Source organism: Phialemonium atrogriseum, assembly GCF_030411735.1.
Source record: "Phialemonium atrogriseum strain 8032-3 unplaced genomic scaffold QBC33scaffold_2, whole genome shotgun sequence".
In the NCBI taxonomy this organism is placed as follows: Eukaryota; Fungi; Ascomycota; class Sordariomycetes; order Cephalothecales; family Cephalothecaceae; genus Phialemonium; species Phialemonium atrogriseum.
In genome coordinates, this window is record NW_026848139.1 from 69,339 (window position 1) to 86,410 (window position 17,072).

At 54.5% G+C, this 17,072-nt stretch overlaps 5 protein-coding genes across 5 annotated transcripts; 3 read left to right on the forward strand and 2 right to left on the reverse strand.

The window, feature by feature from the left end:
* Positions 1-454: 454 nt before the first annotated feature.
* QBC33DRAFT_523191 (uncharacterized protein) lies at positions 455-955 on the reverse strand. Its single transcript, XM_060426609.1, has one exon. It carries the CDS (start codon positions 740-742, stop codon positions 491-493), a length of 252 nt encoding a protein of 83 aa, XP_060287500.1. The 5' UTR covers positions 743-955; the 3' UTR covers positions 455-490.
* A 250-nt stretch (positions 956-1,205) lies between these two features.
* QBC33DRAFT_510823 (FK506-binding protein 1) lies at positions 1,206-1,957 on the forward strand (the record flags this gene model as incomplete). Its single annotated transcript, XM_060425790.1, has 6 exons — positions 1,206-1,330; positions 1,418-1,482; positions 1,542-1,602; positions 1,676-1,696; positions 1,829-1,870; positions 1,930-1,957. 6 exons carry the CDS (start codon positions 1,206-1,208, stop codon positions 1,955-1,957), a joined length of 342 nt encoding a protein of 113 aa, XP_060287501.1.
* Positions 1,958-2,539: 582 nt separating this feature from the next.
* On the forward strand, positions 2,540-6,773 carry QBC33DRAFT_523199 (putative ubiquitin-activating enzyme e1 1 protein). The gene is made up of 4 exons (XM_060426610.1): positions 2,540-2,951; positions 3,138-3,514; positions 3,588-5,577; positions 5,632-6,773. Exons 1-4 carry the CDS (start codon positions 2,946-2,948, stop codon positions 6,364-6,366), a joined length of 3,108 nt encoding a protein of 1,035 aa, XP_060287502.1. The 5' UTR covers positions 2,540-2,945; the 3' UTR covers positions 6,367-6,773.
* Positions 6,774-7,311: 538 nt separating this feature from the next.
* Positions 7,312-9,402, forward strand: QBC33DRAFT_591374 (glutathione S-transferase; the record flags this gene model as incomplete). Its single annotated transcript, XM_060431642.1, has 7 exons — positions 7,312-7,314; positions 7,530-7,697; positions 7,775-7,862; positions 7,981-8,201; positions 8,329-8,591; positions 8,679-8,703; positions 8,799-9,402. The coding sequence occupies 7 exons, from the start codon at positions 7,312-7,314 to the stop codon at positions 9,060-9,062; spliced, it is 1,032 nt and encodes a 343-aa protein (XP_060287503.1). The 3' UTR covers positions 9,063-9,402.
* QBC33DRAFT_147593 (chitin synthase-like protein) lies at positions 9,403-15,693 on the reverse strand. The gene is made up of 3 exons (XM_060422147.1): positions 15,112-15,693; positions 9,734-15,030; positions 9,403-9,665 (listed from the first exon to the last, which is right to left on the reverse strand). Exons 1-3 carry the CDS (start codon positions 15,414-15,416, stop codon positions 9,634-9,636), a joined length of 5,634 nt encoding a protein of 1,877 aa, XP_060287504.1. The 5' UTR covers positions 15,417-15,693; the 3' UTR covers positions 9,403-9,633.
* Between the last annotated feature and the right edge of the window lie 1,379 nt (positions 15,694-17,072).

Below are 17,072 nucleotides of genomic sequence, written 5' to 3' on the forward strand. Positions count from 1 at the left end.
CGATTCGGTGCCAGGACTACATCTCGCGGCAGCAAGTCTCAGCCAGCTTAGCTGCGCATCGAAGCGTATGCCTTGCCCAGCGTGGGAGAAAACAAGAATGAAATATAAGATTAAACATGCGATTGTCGAGCCCCGCAAGTGAACTAACCCCCGCGCGAGATCTCGCACTGCATCTGAAGAAGATGGAGGTACCGAGTACGGAGTAGTGTAGGGCATATAGCCCCGTTCGAAGTTAAAACAGGGAGGTTGCGCTGCGTCAGTGCTCCACCAGAGGTATATCTCTCGTCGCTATCACATCACACGTGCCTGATGTGGTTACCAATGATCCATCACCGATCATGTAATTCATACTGGTACCCTACCTATCCATGCAAGCGGTGGAAAGGAAAATCGGTCCATTTGTTACCTTGCATAAAAACTAAGATACGTTACTCCTTAACAACATCAGAGAGGACCGTAGGATAAATTGTTAGTGGATACCCGTGTGTAGTTAGTGAACAGAGTAACACATGGACACGATTTTTCTTTCCACCGCTTCCCATGCTTCATGCCCATGGCCATCCGTGCCTCCCATGCTGGCTTGGCTTTTAGTGGCTTGCGCCTTGTAGGAAGGAGTTGGAAGATCGGCCAAATCCTGCGCTGGAACAAATAAGATGCGACATGCACTACCTACATACTGGAAGGTAGCCAAGCAGGCCAAAAAGATGGTAGATGCTACCTCGATCCTTGCCCCATCCCCCATTGCTGGTTGCCGACCTGGGCTAATCCCCACGGCAGACTGTGATGTAGTTAGGTAGGTACCGTACTGTACCTACGTTGCGTACAAAACACCTTAAAGGGCTTGGGAAGATGAACCTTGGCGTCTCTAGGTGGTTACTAGTTGTCTTCAAATACACCGAGTACCCCCTCCCTTCGCCGTTCCCATTCACTCCTGCAGCTTCCATATACACATTAGATGCTTCCTTGTGAATCTTCTGATTCTCGCTCTTTCCCAAGAAACCCCACCACTTACTAGCTACCCCACTAGCATCCGACTTTCCCGCCACTTATTACGACGTAGCCGGGGGCCCACATCAGCAATCAAGCTTGAGCTCCTCAACAGCTTACCCAGTACACAAATCCCCCTTCGAAGAACTACCTACCCCAGTACATATTTACTCACCTAGACAGACTATCGCAGCAATCGCCAATACCAAAACATCACAATGGCCGTCACTAAGACTACTCATGTGGAGGGCAACGGCGCCGTTCCCAAGGCCGGAGATAAGGTCACAATCGAGTACACTGGCTGGATCAAGGACACCAGCAAGCCCGACAACAAGGGCAACAAGTGAGAAAGCCCCAAACCCCAGCAAGCTTATAGGTACCCTGTAATTGTCGTCTATATACTGACCTACATATCTCCCCTCCCCTCTAGGTTCGACTCTTCTGTTGGCCGCGGCGACTTTGTGACCAGTATCGGAGTTGGCCAAGTCATCAAAGGTATTCATTTTCTTTTTTACGCTAGTCACGGACAAGCAGGGCTAATTCTATATCCCCAGGCTGGGACGAGGGCGTCTTGGCCATGAAGGTTGGCGAGAAGGCCACTCTCGATATCACAAGGTGAGTGCTTCCTGTTCAAGAGCTTACATACTTTACCCCTGAACGTACATGCTGACCATCCTTCTTCCTGCAGTGACTACGGTTATGGAGAGAGGTAAGCACTATCAATACCAGCTTCGCGCAGTGATCATCTCGACTGCCTGCTTTGGCTGTGCATGAAATCTGGACAGGCAGCCTAGCTATCGTCCATCCGGGAATTATAACTGACTGACGGCGACTACTCCAGAGGATTCACTGGCCATATCCCCCCACGAGCGGACCTGATCTTGTGAGTCCCGCACTGCCCTGCCCCTGCTGTCCGAGACACCTGCTAATTCTTAACTTCAGCGATGTTTACCTCAAGAAAATCAACTGAACAATAAGGGAAGAAGGCCATGGTGCGATTAGAAGAGGGCAGTGAATATCTGGAAGGGGTTTTTCTTTTTGCCTGGGCGACCGAGTAGGGTTATGCCCGTACATGGCATATCTCGTGATGGGTAGCTAGCTAGTTATCTCTAGCTATCTCCAGCTACTTGGGATAAAACCTTCGTTTTCGTCGAGGCTTGTTTGATGTCGATTTTCTGTGGTCCCTACGTTCTCCGTTCCCTGGAGTCACACATGATTGCACTGTTTCCTACCTACCTAGGTGGTGTACCATCATCGATACGGTTGTCAGTGCCTGCCTGCTCCAGGTTCTTGGAAATTAACTGCCACATGTCCAACTTGATTATAGGAAGGAAGCCTGGACATTTTAAAGGACTTGTCATGGAGCCCAGGAAACCCCTCCAGTCTCCCATCGATGGCCTCTGTTTTCGGTAGATTCTCGGCGAAGGTCAAAGCTGGGTTGGACACGCACGGTCCACGGAGGGGCAGCCCTGCATTGCCTCTTTTCTGTTTAGAAATCACATAGCAGTATAGGTACCTAGGTACCTTATCCAATGGCTTCCATCTGATCCATATATGTCATCCATGGATCCAACATCCCGCCGCTGAGGTTCTCTGCTTTTACTCGAAAACTCTTTTCTCCCTGTCCACTTCTGAACAGCAAACCAAGACCTCGGGCCTTTAGAGGTGACGACATACGCTTTTCCCTCCTAAAACAGCCTAGACTAAAACAAGCTCCCCGAAACAACCCCCCCACCTTTTCAGGTGACGGCAAGCTTAGCGGGGTTGGTTGGCCTCAACCTCTCAGTTCAGTACAACCGCGTCACATTTCCTGGATTCCTATTCCCCATTCTGATTCCCATTTCCTCGACTCTCCCGGTCCTCACTACTGCGCCCTATTGCACCATCAACATACCTTCGTCAAGCTGGGGAAGCGCAAATTGTCCATCGGCGACCGGCCTAAATCCCACAAGAAAGCCATGACTGTGAGTGATGCCTGCCCGACCTTTTCCCCATGCCCTGGCCCAAGGTTCTGCTTCGATGGTTCATCAGCCCAATATATGGCATCCGCAAACCCTATGCCACCATGCTGTCGTCTCTCCATGCACATCCATGATCCGAGACTGTCTGCGCGGCTGAGCAAGGGCTAATCACATATGCAACCCAAATAGGGACAAAAGCTTCCAGAGGTTGACTTGGTCACCCGGATGCAGGTTGACGAGTCCATGGTTGGCACAAATGACATCGACGAGTCTCTCTACAGCCGGCAGCTCTATGTCTTGGGTCACGAGGCCATGAAGCGCATGGGCGCTTCCCATGTCCTTATCGCTGGTCTCAAGGGACTCGGTGTCGAGGTTGCCAAGAACGTCGCTCTTGCTGGCGTCAAGAGCCTGACCCTCTACGATCCCGCCCCCGTTGCTATTGCCGACCTTTCTTCCCAGTTCTTCCTCCGACCAGACGATGTTGGAAAACCTCGGGATCAGGTCACAGCTCCCCGGGTTGCCGAGCTAAATGCTTACACCCCAGTCCATGTCCACGAGTCTGCAGCGTAAGCTCCTCTGCTCTCCCCAATGTCCCTTCCCCTCCTGCAAAGGCTAACACCTCACCTTCGCCTACACCAGCCTCGGAGGGAACCTGTCCCAGCTCGACAAATACCAAGTTGTCGTCCTCACGAATACCCCACTCAAGGACCAGCTTGCCATCGGAGACTACTGCCACCAGAAGGGAATCTATTTCATCGTCGCAGACACATTTGGCCTGTTCGGCTCGATTTTCTGCGACTTCGGCAAGAATTTCACAGTTATTGACCCGACTGGCGAGAACCCCCTCACCGGCATTGTTGTTTCGATCGATGAGGAAGGCCTGGTGTCTGCCCTGGATGATGCGAGACATGGCCTCGAGGATGGCGACTACGTCACATTCACCGAAGTTGAGGGTATGGAGGGCCTGAACGGGTGCGAGCCCCGCAAGATCACGGTCAAGGGCCCCTATACTTTCTCCATTGGCGACGTATCTGGCCTCGGACAGTATAAGCGAGGGGGCCTGTACCAGCAGGTCAAGATGCCCAAGTTCCTCGACTTCAAGAGCATTTCCGAATCCATGAAGGACGCCGAATTCGTCATGTCCGACTTCGCCAAGTTCGACCGGCCTCAGCAGCTGCATATTGGATTGCAGGCACTCCATGCATTTGTCCAGACCCACAACCGTCTCCCACGTCCGATGAACGAGGAGGATGCGACAGTCATTGTGGCGTCGGCACGTGCATTTATGGAGGCCGAGGGCGTCGACATCGAGGCGGACGAGAAGTTACTCAAGGAACTCAGCTACCAGGCCCATGGCGATCTAAGCCCCATGGCGGCCTTCTTTGGAGGCCTCACGGCTCAGGAGGTTCTCAAAGCCGTATCGGGAAAATTCCACCCGGTGAAGCAGTGGATGTACTTCGACTCGCTGGAATCGCTACCCACTAATTCGGCGCGTACTGAAGAGCTCTGCAAGCCCCTAGGCACCCGGTACGACGGTCAAATCGCGGTCTTCGGCAAGGAGTACCAAGAGAAGATCTCCAATGTCCAGCAGTTCTTGGTTGGCGCTGGAGCAATCGGCTGCGAGATGCTCAAGAATTGGGCCATGATTGGCCTCGGCACCGGTCCCAAGGGCAAAATCACCGTTACTGATATGGACTCGATCGAGAAGAGCAACCTTAACCGACAGTTTTTGTTCCGACCCAAAGACGTCGGCCAGATGAAGAGCGACTGTGCGGCCAAGGCCGTGACATCGATGAACCCCGACCTCGAGGGCCATATTGTGACCCTTAAGGATCGGGTGGGCACAGATACCGAGGATACCTTCAACGAAGATTTCTGGGGGTCTCTGGACGGAGTGACCAATGCGCTGGACAACGTCGAAACCAGAACCTACGTCGATCGGAGGTGTGTCTTCTTCCACAAACCGCTCCTCGAGAGCGGGACGTTGGGAACCAAAGGCAACACTCAGGTCGTCCTCCCGCGTCTCACCGAGTCGTACTCGTCTTCTCAAGATCCGCCGGAGCAGTCGTTCCCCATGTGCACTCTTCGAAGCTTCCCCAACAAGATCGAGCACACGATCGCATGGGCTCGCGAGCTGTTTGAGAATTCGTTTGTCAAACCGGCCGAAACCGCCAACCTTTACCTCAGCCAACCCAACTATCTCGACACAACCCTGAAGCAAGGCGGAAACGAGAAGGTCATGCTTGAGACGTTGCGGGATTACCTGAAGAACGAGCGGGCTCTGACCTTCGAAGACTGCGTGCAGTGGGCACGGATGCTGTTCGAGAAACAGTACAACAATGCGATCCAGCAGCTGCTCTACAGTTTCCCCAAGGACTCGGTCATGTCAACGGGCACTCCTTTCTGGTCCGGCCCCAAGCGAGCTCCAGACCCGCTCAAATTCGACACCGAGAACCGGACCCATTATGATTTCCTGGTCGCGGCCACGAGTCTGCACGCCTTTAACTACAATATCAATGTTAGGGGCAAGACCAAGGCAGACTACCTGCAAGCCTTGGACTCGATGATCATTCCCGACTTTACTCCGGATGCCGACGTCAAAATCCAGGTCGATGACAAGAACCCCCCTGTAAGTTGCACATCCGTCGCTTGGGACGAGACCTTTTGCTAACCATTTGAGCAGGAACCCAGCGCCGAGGCGAGCGCCTTCGACGATACGGCCGAGCTGCAAAACCTCAGGGATGAGCTCCCGGAACCCAAGTCCCTAGCAGGATTCAAGCTCACTCCTGTCGAGTTTGAGAAGGATGATGACACCAACCATCACATCGATTTCATCGCGGCAGCCAGCAACCTGCGTGCCGAGAACTACAAGATCGAGCAGGCGGACCGACACAAGACGAAGTTCATTGCGGGCAAGATCATCCCTGCTATCGCGACGACGACCGCTCTGGTCACGGGCCTGGTCGTGTTGGAGCTCTTTAAGATCATTGACGGGAAGGATGATATCGAGCAGTACAAGAACGGCTTTATCAACCTGGCGCTGCCCTTCTTTGGTTTCAGCGAGCCGATTCCCAGTCCCAAGATCGAGTACACGGGCCCAGATGGCAAGGTCACGCTGGACCAAATCTGGGATCGCTTCGAGCTGGAGGACATCACTCTCAAGGAGCTCATTGAGGACTTCAAGAAGCGCGGCTTATCTATCTCGATGTTGAGCTCGGGCGTGAGCCTGCTCTATGCGTCGTTCTTCCCGAACTCCAAGCTCAAGGATAGGTACGAGTTGAAGCTTAGCAAGCTGCTCGAGACCATTTCGAAGAAGCCCATTCCAGAACACCAGAAGGAAGTCATCTTCGAGGTCGTTGTCGAGGATGTCAGTGGCGAGGATGTCGAGGTGCCGTACCTGAAGGTCAAAATCAGGTAGGCGTGTGGTAGAATGGCCCCTTATGGAGCGGCGGCTCCTCTGCCTAGCTTTCGGGCTCGTTCATGGGTTGACGACGCATTGGTAGGGAGGCATTTGCTATCCAGACTGGGGGGAAGAAGCTTGTATTTCTTTTCTTTCGGAACTGGATTATCCCACTTTCTTTTGAACATGGTTAGGATCTCTCATGTCTGCATATCTTCTGTGTAGAAAGAAGGACGGGCTATAGACAGTATGGATTTGCCTGTGGGTTGTTTGCACAACTTTCATGGCACTTATAGATGCAATTTGCTCCCCTAGGTATATGGAGGAAGTTGCTTCGCTGGGCCAGAGCCAGGGACATGGGTAGATAGTTGTAAATCCACTCAACACTCCCCTGGGTACCTCCTGAGAGGATTGTGATCTTTCTAATCGCTCTATAATACTTTCAATTTTCTCTCGAATATCCAAAAAAAAAGAATAATCCACATCGTCACCTTGGTTTTAGCTCTAAGTAGCATTACTAAGAGTTAGTAAACTCCTACCTAGGCTTGAGGCTTACGTCACTATTTGTCAATCCAGCAGCTACGAATTAGAGGGTGCTTAGAGGGGTGCATAAGAGATAAGAAAGCACTCCAATAATCAGATGCCGGACCTCGCCACACCCTCATGGTCTGACTAATTGCGCAGCTCATGTGTATATACCTGCATATACCCTTGACGCCTATGCCATTCTTAAGAGCTCCCCTCGCGAGCCTCGAGATCAAGCACGCTGTCTCCAGAATCATTGGACAATCCAAGTCTAATTACCCAATTCGAAAGCTTCGCCCTACAGCCTTCCAAGTTCGAGCTATCTCATCAAGGACGATAACGACGACGAGACTAACCTCTTCACCATTCCTGGGACGTCGAACATTGAGACAGGGAAACTGCTATCCTACGGCCACAGCTCGAAGCTTTTGTGTCACCATGGTGGGTTTTCTTGCCGTTTTACCTCCCTTTCACCCCTCTCAGGTTGGTCAGGTAGTTGGCCGAAGTAATGCCAGAGCGGGCAGGGTTGAAATACCATTGAGGACGGATTCTCTTCGTGGTATCATTATTTCATGGCTGATTGGCTTGGACCATCCGGCTGGGGTTGCACGCATGAGGCGGAAGAGGCGATCAGAGCTAACAGGCGTACGATATAGACCTCTAAAGACAACAAGATCACCGACTGGGTAAACCCCAATGACAAGTCGGGGGAGTTTAAGCGGCAGCAGAGCTCCTTCAGAAACTGGATCTCCAAGGAAAAGGGCGCCAAGTTCCCGGCCGAGAAGGGCAGATACCATCTGTATATCAGCTATGCTTGCCCCTGGGTGAGTGACATTGACCGAACCGCTCCTCCCTGGAGCCAAGATGGGAGTGGAATTTCATTTCTAACTTAGTTCCAAAGGCCAATCGTACCCTCATTGCCCGAAAGCTGAAGGGTCTGGAAGACATTATTTCTTTCTCCGCCGTCCACTGGCACATGGGCCCGAAAGGTAAGACGAGACGACTGCCCCCTTCCCCCCCACTCCTTTTTTTTTTTTTTTTTTTTTTTTTTTCACCGGGCGGAGATGCAATCCATTTGATATGCTGATGCTCAACCTCCTTCCGAAGGATGGCGCTTCCCAACCTCCGAGGACAAGGACGCCCCGGGCGAGAACGTTATCCCCGATCCCGTGCAAGGCCACGAGGGTTTCACGCACCTGCGCGACCTCTACTTCAGTGTCGACCCGGAGTACCAGGGTCGCTTTACAGTGCCTGTCCTGTTTGACAAGGTTCAGAAGACCATTGTGAACAACGAGAGCAGCGAGATCTTGCGCATGTTTGGAACCGAGGTTAGTTGAGTCTTGGGACTTGCGGCCTGGCACCAGGTCTTCCTTGGCGAAAAGTCTAGGTGCTAGGGCTGCGTTCTGTGTCCTCCAGAGGCTGCTTATCGGATCATCTGCTCACGCTTGTGCTCAGTTTGACGACATTATCGATGAGAAATACCGTAGCGTGGTGCTGTATCCCAAGGAACTCCAGCAGCAGATCGAGGAGGCACACGTTTGGCAGTACGACCAGATCAACAATGGTGTCTACAAGTCCGGCTTTGCCACCACCCAGGAGGCGTACGAGAAGGCCGTCACAACCCTGTTTGAGGCGCTCGACAAGGCCGAGGCGCATCTGGCCTCCGGCGAGGGCCCCTACTGGTTCGGAAAGGAGATCACTGAGGTTGATATCCGGCTGTAAGTGGAAATCCGAGCCTCTTGGGTTCTCCTGTTCGGACCTTTTGTATGAAAGCAAGGGGGAATGCTGACAAGACTCCGTTACAGGTTCGTGACCATAATCCGATTTGATGTTCGTTTCCCCCCATACTCAAATCATCTATCATTCCCACCCCCTATCCCCATCACACAAACCAAAAAGCCCAACTAACCACCACCCCCACACAGCCCGTCTACGTGCAGCACTTCAAGTGCAACATCCATGACATCCGGTCGGGCTACCCGGCCCTGCACCGCTGGATGCGGCATCTGTACTGGAAGGTGCCCGCCTTCGGCGAGACGACAAACTTTCAGCACATCAAGTTCCACTACACCAAGAGCCACACCCAGATCAACCCCCTGTCTATCACCCCCGTCGGCCCGCTGCCCGACATCCTGGGGCTTGACGACGAGGTCCCGGCGGCGAAGGCCGCGGCGGCCGGGAAGCGGTAATCGCCGAGGAGGAGCAGGAGCAGGTGCTGGTGCTGGTGTGTCCAGGAGGTGTAATTGGACTTACAAGGACGGAACGAAGAGCACGGAATTCATCTGTCAAACGAAGTAGGAAAGAGCGGCAGTGAGATGACTAGCAGGCGCTGCTGTATTCTTTTTCTTTCTATCTGGCTGCACCATAAAAACTCCTAATATATCCAACCAGTCCATCGAAATGAGATCTTACAGCCAAAAGGGAAAGCCCCCCCCCCCCGGTTGCATCGCCTAGCTACGCTGATACGAATACATCCGTAGCCGCGAGGAAAGCACCACAAGGAAAAAAGGAGAGAGAAAACAAAGCATACAAACTAAGATAGAACCGGATATGTCGTCGTAAATTTCAAACCGAGCATATTCTGAGTCCAAAAAAGGAACCCCAAGTGTTTTGCCAATGGTGTTGATTTTCTCATTTATGCTGGTCCTCTTGCCCACCACCCTCCTCCTCCGGATGCATTAGATGATTACGATAGATTGTAAATCCTCCCAAAAATAAACAGGACTTTCGCTCGTGTCCAAACAAAAGAAGGGACGGGCTCTACAACTGCCCGGACAACAACGCTTCGGTAGCTAGAATCAGAGAGTCAGCAACGGGGAACTGCAAGTTATAAAGGGGGTGGGGTGGGGGGGGACCATACCGCTGTTGATATACGCCCTCCTCGAGTCCAGCGACACGCCGAACCTCCTCTCCAGCTCCTGCTTGATGCCCTTCTTGGTCACCGTCATCAGGTCGGCCGTGCGGAGGATCTCGCGGATCTCGGCCAGGAGCGCGTCGTCACTCGGCATGCCCGCCAGGTTGGACAGCTCCAGGTCCTGCTGCGAGGCGCTGTGCGGGAAGAACTGCTGCTGCGAGCCGCCGAACTGCGACACGCGGTTGCCCGGCATCAGCTCCGACGCCGCGAAGGACATGCGGCTCGCGCTGTGCGGCATCTGCGGCAGGGGAGGAGGCGTCTTGTCCGAGTAGACGCCGCCGCCGCCGCCGCCGCCGCCCAGCGGGTAGCCGACCATGGAGCCCGGCCTGCTCCCGGGGAAGCCGTACTCGGAGACGGGCATGTTGGGCTTGGTGGCGTAGCTGAAGCCCGAGATCTCGGAGCGGGCGTCGTCGCGCGACGTCTGGGCGTCCCACAGCTCGGCCTGATACTCCTCCCACTTCTTGCGCGGGATGGACGCCGGGTCGAACTTGCCCTCGTCGGTGATGACGATCTTCTTGCCCTTCTCGCCGGCCACGACGCGCGTGTTGCCCCAGTTGAAGTCGTCCATGTGCCAGAAGGCGTACAGCGGCAGGCCGAAGCTGAAGACGGGGATGGCGATCACGTAGAGGATCATCCAGCCGATCATCTCCCACTTGCGGCGCAGGATGAAGATGATGGCCTGCAGACCGTAGATGGCGGCCAGCAGCACAAACGCCGTGATGGGCACGACGGTCGACTTCTCGACCACGAGCACGATAAGATAGATGATATAGGCGATGGTGACCGGCTGGACCACGGTAGACATGAGGTCGATGAAGACGATGAAGCGCATGCTGAAGCAGCAGAATCCGCACAGCTGTGCCAGGGGTATCAGCTCGATTAGGTTGTGCACGGTCGAGTTGATCCAGCGGCGACGTTGTGACAGGAACACCTTCCAGCTGTCCGGAGCAATAGTCCAGGCGTGAGCATCGAAGATGTACTTAGTCTTGTACTTGGAATGGTACTTGAGCAGGAGCGTCGTCAGGAATCGATCCTCACCGAGGTGCAGCAGGTTCTTCATGTGCAGCGTATCGACGCGGATGGTCGAGTACGACTCAACGACCTCGCGGCTCACGAAAAGGGGCTTACCCGTCTCGTGAGCCCGGATGCGGTACATGGAGAAACAACCGGGCAGACAGGTCACGGAACCGAACAGGCTTTCGAAGGCCTTGGACAAGTTATGCGAGATGTAGTACTCGTATACCTGAATCATGGTGATGAAGGACGACTTGGCGTTTGTCAGGGCCGTCTCGCCGCAGACGGCGATCAGGCGGGTGTCGTCCAGGAAGGCCGAGACCATGCGAGTGGCCGAATCGGGAGCAACGACGGTGTCGGCGTCGATCTGTAGCATAAACTCGTAGAAGGTGGGGTTGACGCCAATGATATTCCGGATCTGGTGGTACATTTCGAGCTCAAGAGGGCTCATGGGTAGGTTGTAGTGCACGCGGTTGAGGAACCGCATGAGGATCATCTGTGAGTCTCGCTTGCCACGATTACCAGGGCGTGACACCTCGGAGGGCTTGCCGACCTTGACAATGACCAGGAACGGGACAATGTGGCCCTGGACTTCGTAGAGACCCGAGTAGACCTTGCCCATGTTGTGCTGCTTGAGACCTTCGCCGAGGGATTCGAAGCTCAGCGGCTCGGGGTCCACCGTCTCCGACACTCCCAGGATGTCGAGAACGATTCTAGGCGTCGGCCTGTCGTTGCCTTGGCCGATAATCATGCCATCGCAGATGACAACCAGGAGTTTGCGCTTGTCGTCGTATCGCATCCTGGCGGCCGAGTCAATCGCGCGGCGCAGCGAGTCCTCGTCTTCCGTATACGCAGGGATCTGGCACATGACGAACTTGTCGAGGTTCTCGGGCGTGTTCTTGGTCCCAAACTGGAGAGCGGCGAAGAACTTGAAGCCGATGACACTGCAGAGCATAATCGACACGGCCAGGATCAGGTATTCGGCAAACTTGCAGCGGACCGAGTTTCTGGTGTCGACATCGCCGACGTAGAAGAGATTGTCCAGACAGAGAAGCATGGCTGCCTTTTTCTGAGGGTCGAGGGCGAGTGCCTGCCAGTACTTGGTTACGTCCCCGCCCGCTTTTTGCTGGAACAAGTCGATGACGAGCTGGTCCATGAAGTTGACAGCATCGGGATCGTCAGGCTCCTGCTCTCCCGGGGCGGCCTCCTGACGACGGCCGCCGGCCAAGTATTTGGTGAGGTCGTAAACACGACTGTTGAGGATGGCGATCGAGTTCTGCTTGTTTGCCAGCGTGGAAACATATTTTGCCGTGTAACCGACGTTTCCGACCTTGTAACCCGCCTTCAGCATGATCATGGACTCGGAGAACCAGTCCGGCCGACTGTCGTTTGTGAAATAGCGGAAATCGTGGTACTTGGCGTTCAGGTCCTGGCTATTGATGACGGCCGGAGATCCGGACACGTTGGTCGACTTGTAGTCCAGAGTGACATGCGGATCTATCGAACCGTCCTTGCCCTGGCACAGGGCAGACACCTGGACGGGGAAGAGAGCGGTAATGTCTAAGCCGGCGTACTGGGTGAGCATCTTGGTGGGGAGGTAACTCGGGTAGTGCCTTGGAGCGTACGACCCGATGTCGAAGACCTGGCCGCGAATGGCGGCATAGGCGCCTTTGCTGCCAGACTTGCCGTTGTACGACGTCAGCTCCGCCGAACTGAAGACGTGTTGCCGCGGGCAGATGAGCATGGGGAATCCGACGATGAAGAAGGCGGCCAGGAGACAGAAGAACCAGATGATCATGTTGATGGCCACCTTCTCCCTCCAGGCCATGCGAACATCCTTTCTCGGCATCTTCCCCAGGAACCTGACGAGGAAGTCGGGGATGAAGAAGGTCAAGAGGTAGGTGATGAACACCCAGCGCTTCCGGCTAGAGCTGTCTTTGAACTCCTCAACCTCGACCAGCTTCTTCTCGTTGCCCCTCTCCGCCATCTGCTCCCTGGTGTCGAGGTTCTTAAACATGTCGCCACCCCCAAAGGCAGACACGCCGGCGTCGGAGCGAGCATCCACATCATTGCTCCCGAAATACCCGGCCTTCCTGTCCCCGAAAGAATGTGGCGTGTTGCTCGCCGAGATCAGTCGCTCTTTCGATGCGCCGAAAGCGGCATCCGAGGGCGCCGTCTCTGACGGCAGGCCGAAACGGCCGGACTGCGAGCCGATGTCGCCCACTGGAGCAATTTCCATCCAGCACCTTTCGCTGAGGAAGATACCGGTGGAACCGATCTGGACCTCGTTGCTGGGCCATCTCTTTTCCTCCACCACCAGCTCGACCTTTTCCCGCTCACTGCCGACTAGGATCGTGTCGGAGTCGGCCAGGCCGAGGAATTCGCCAAACGGCAGGAACAGACTGAAGTCGGCTGATCTGAGCCGTTGGCTGATCTCGGCAATGCCGAAAGTCTGGACCTGAGCCCGTACGCATTTGCTGTCGAACTGGTTTGCAATGCGGCGATCGTTCGACTTGAGACAGAAGAAGAAATAGCAGTTGGTGTTCAACCCGGTGATGGACTTGGTGACATTCTCCAGGGATGACAAGAACTGCCCCGAAGCACCCTGCTCGCTGTGCCGCGTCCCTTTCCTGGAACCACCGGCCTCGCTCACCTCATCCAGAGATGCCTCTCTTTCCTGCAAGGCCGGACGGGCCGCGCGAGCAGTCATGGCCCGGCCAGGTCGTCGTGACATGACGCTGGGGGCTCGCATTGGCTTCGACATGACAGTGGCTTGCATGACCGTCGTCCGCTCTTGCGGATGAACCACAGTCTGCAAGGCTTCCTGTCCAAACAGGCGGGCGATAAACTCGCTCTTGGTGGAGTTGACCAGGTTCAACAGGTCTCCCGAGATGATTTCGCCGTTCTCCTCAACCAGTCCCTTGATTGGGTAATCAACCTCGCCCGCAAAGTGCTTGACCGTGAAGGTCGCTGCACTGTTCTCTGACATGAAGTTGCTCCCGGGGAGCTTAGCTGTCGCAGAGCCCACAGTGATGGCGGGGTTCTTGCCCTCGAAGCGCTTCCGCAGACTCTCGAGGAGCTGCATGTCGGTACGATGGCGCCGGGTCTGGTCGTCGAGGATGCTGAGCAGGCCGTTTCCGGGCTTGAGGAGCCCCTTGACGGCATCCGAGTTGTCGAAGTAGCTGGTCGCGGGGACACTGACTTCTTCCGTCTCAAGCATATCGGCCTTCCGGTCGAAGAAGTGCTGCAAGGTGAGATTGTACAAAGATTCGGTCGCGGCATTGTTGAGAAGCTGGTCCAGGGCAGAACCTGTGGACGATTGTTGCGAGAATCCTGGGAAATCGATGATGGAGATGGTGTTTGCAATCGACTCTTCCGGCGCGCAGAGCTTCTGGTTGATGTTCTCGATCACATACGCCACGAGGAGAGAATAGAGGGTCCTGGCCAGCTCGTTTGCGTTGGCTCGGGCGCCGGCAGGGTCAAGCATGACAGTTACGCGTTCCTTGTGAATCATCTTGGTCTTGTAACCGAGAGTTGACTGAAGGTCCTGGGCGCCAACGCCGAGGAAGGCGGCGACGATGCCCAGGACATCCTTGTTCTTGACAGTCGTCACGGTCTGGCCGCCCTCGTGGGAGAAGCCACCGCTGTCATCGCCGGTCGCTTGGGTATTGGAAAAATGGTCGAACTCTAGCTGACCGATATGGAGAATGCAGGCGAGGGTCTGGCATAGCTCGGCGATTTCACTCCGAGGGAACTCGAGTTTCCGCAGGGCCGTCTTGAACAGCTGGAATCCCTCGGCGTCGTTGATGCCAACCTTGAGCTGCGTGGGATGGCCAAGGTACTTCCATCTTCTCTGCGCCGAGCCGTGTGGCTGGTCAAATCCAAGGTGACCCTTCTCCGCGTCACTTGTACCCGCCAGAAGGTAGTACAGGACGTGGAAGTTGCGCTCTCCAGTTGGGACATCCGTGATCCTGCTCCTCTCTAGACGATGGTCAAGAAGCTTACTGCCGATGAGAATAGGACTGGTCGTGGAGGAAGTGTCGTACTGAAGCTCGTAGAACAACCCGGCCTTGGAGGCAGTTGGTGTTGTGGCCGTCTTGGTTGTTGTGAGGGTGTCGAACACATAGGCGGCGAGGGAGGCTTTGTTAGAGAGCGGCGTCGAGGACTTGTTGAGGAGCGCAGTAAGGAGATGGGATCGGACGGTCGTCTTGCCTGCTCCGGATTCACCCCTGTTTCCAAGGCATTAGAATTTCAGACACGGACATAGACACGGACAAGCTGCTGGGGGGCATGAATGGATATATACGGACAGGAAAACAACGGCCTGGTTTTCCGAACGGTGGCCCAGCCTGAGAAAGGCCCTCTCTGCTACATCCTCGGCGCCGGCCATGGCGCTTCCCTCCTTCGTGCCATCGATCCCCTTTAGGGACGAAGTGTAGGTGTTAAGAGCTATGAGCGCGTGGGAGGAGAGCTTCGCAGTAGGTAAGGAGACATGGAAGCGACTGGCAAGGTGTGCAGTCAAGTGTGTATCAGACTGAAGATGTGACGGCAACGAGGGTAGTGAGGGTTGTGTATGGGCCCCATTCCCACCCATAGACGGCAGGTTTAGAGCCATGATGGTGGGAGCGATGCCAGTAACTAGCCAACAAAACAAGGTCGTGAGGCAACTCTCAAGTTCGGTCGACGGATGTTCGAGAGGAGGGCCGGCGGAGAATGATGTTGCTGAGACTGGCCCGCCTCGTGATAGTGGTGCAGGGGGGGAAAGGAGGAGGAATGGGCAGTCCGACGAGTCGTGCAAGTCAGAGAGACTAACACGGAACACGGAGCACACGCCGAGTAACGAAGGCCCGAAACGAAAGTCGAGGTCAAGGAAACAGAACGAGTGTTGACCGAATGGAAGGTCAAAAGCAAAAAGATTGGGAAGCTTTTGTCTCGCCGCTTCTCTCTTCCCTGACACAGCACTACTACTGCGAACACAACGTCCAGATGCGATAGGAGAAGGCCAAGCACTGGTGCGACCCTGGAGCTAAGAGATTGCCCCTGGGCCCTGTTGTTTTTCGAGTTTATTTTTTCCTGTCGGGATGGCGGTACGAGCCACTCGCGCAATTTCACCATACGAGGTTCCTAAACCGTGGATCACGATTGGCGCACCCCCATCCAGCCCCATTCCTTAGCCGCGATCCAGCGTTCGTTTAGCTTCCATGCATCCCATGTGAAGGTTGAAAAATAAACTGCCCGGACACGGGAGTGGCAGTCTCATCTCTGGGACCAGCTGGTACAGACGACGGATGGCAGTGAACCAGTAACTTAACTTTATCTTCATCTCTGGGGAACGATGGAGAAACTCCAAAGGCACGCTTCGCCTAATCAGCAGTTGCACGGGCCAGCCAGTCAGTTGAAACTGGTTCCAAATAGGGCTGTGCCACAGCATCATCGCATGTTCCGTGACTTTTGCAACCCCTACTCACAGACAGTTTCCAGTCCTGCAACGGTGTACGTGCATATTTCGTCTGCATGTACGTATATATACTTACTGTGGTAGCTTAGTAAAGGAGTAATAGTGTCCCGCCATCCTAGGATCGGCCCACAAGTTACGAGATCCAGCTCCAAGACATTGACCGTAGAATCTCAATCCAAACTGAAAACATCAGCGAAGAGACCGATGCGGTGGCGAGTGCGTGTGAAACATATTCGCAGAACTGGGCGGTCGAAGAGTGCCCCAAAGAGCCGACGACCTCCTCCTGCCTCTTGCCTGTTAGTCCCACATATACATATATATGTGTATGCCGCCTTTTGCGCCGTCATTTCCGGAACGGTGAGCCCCAGTTGACGAGGGATACTGGGATAGCCTTTGGCAGGTTAATAAAAAAGCACCCTGTTTGGCATGCAGGACGCATACATATAGGTTGTGGCAACTTTATTACTTATGCGTACGTACATACGTGTATGTAAAGTAAAACTTGACATCACTTCCTCGCATCAACTGCATCCGGCTCTAACTCTCAACACTCTAGTAGGTATGCATGCTTGCTCACTGTGGTGGAGCTCGGAATCACAAGTGATCTGCTTGGTGTCTCGGATGGGCAGTTCGCCTTACGGTTTTCTGATTATTCATATAATCGCATATACCGAGGTATTACGCTTCGCTGAGAGAAATAGGGGATGGGGTGTAGCGTGCACCTATAAAAAGAAATTTGTTTGATGCAGTGGCACAGATCTGGCTGGCAGCAGACTCAGCAGCTCCGCAGCTGTACCTTGCCTTGAGCCATAC

Excerpts from the sequence above, each read along its gene's own strand:
- QBC33DRAFT_523191 (XM_060426609.1), bottom strand. The coding sequence starts at position 742 with ATGGGGGATGGGGCAAGGATCGAGGTAGCATCTACCATCTTTTTGGCC.
- QBC33DRAFT_523199 (XM_060426610.1), top strand. Across the intron at positions 3,515-3,587 it reads CATGTCCACGAGTCTGCAGC|CCTCGGAGGGAACCTGTCCC; the intron begins GTAAGCTCCTCT and ends CGCCTACACCAG. Across the intron at positions 5,578-5,631 it reads TCGATGACAAGAACCCCCCT|GAACCCAGCGCCGAGGCGAG; the intron begins GTAAGTTGCACA and ends CCATTTGAGCAG.
- QBC33DRAFT_147593 (XM_060422147.1), bottom strand. The coding sequence starts at position 15,416 with ATGGCTCTAAACCTGCCGTCTATGGGTGGGAATGGGGCCCATACACAA. Across the intron at positions 15,031-15,111 it reads AACCAGGCCGTTGTTTTCCT|GGGTGAATCCGGAGCAGGCA; the intron begins GTCCGTATATAT and ends CCTTGGAAACAG. Across the intron at positions 9,666-9,733 it reads GAGGGCGTATATCAACAGCG|CTACCGAAGCGTTGTTGTCC; the intron begins GTATGGTCCCCC and ends CTCTGATTCTAG.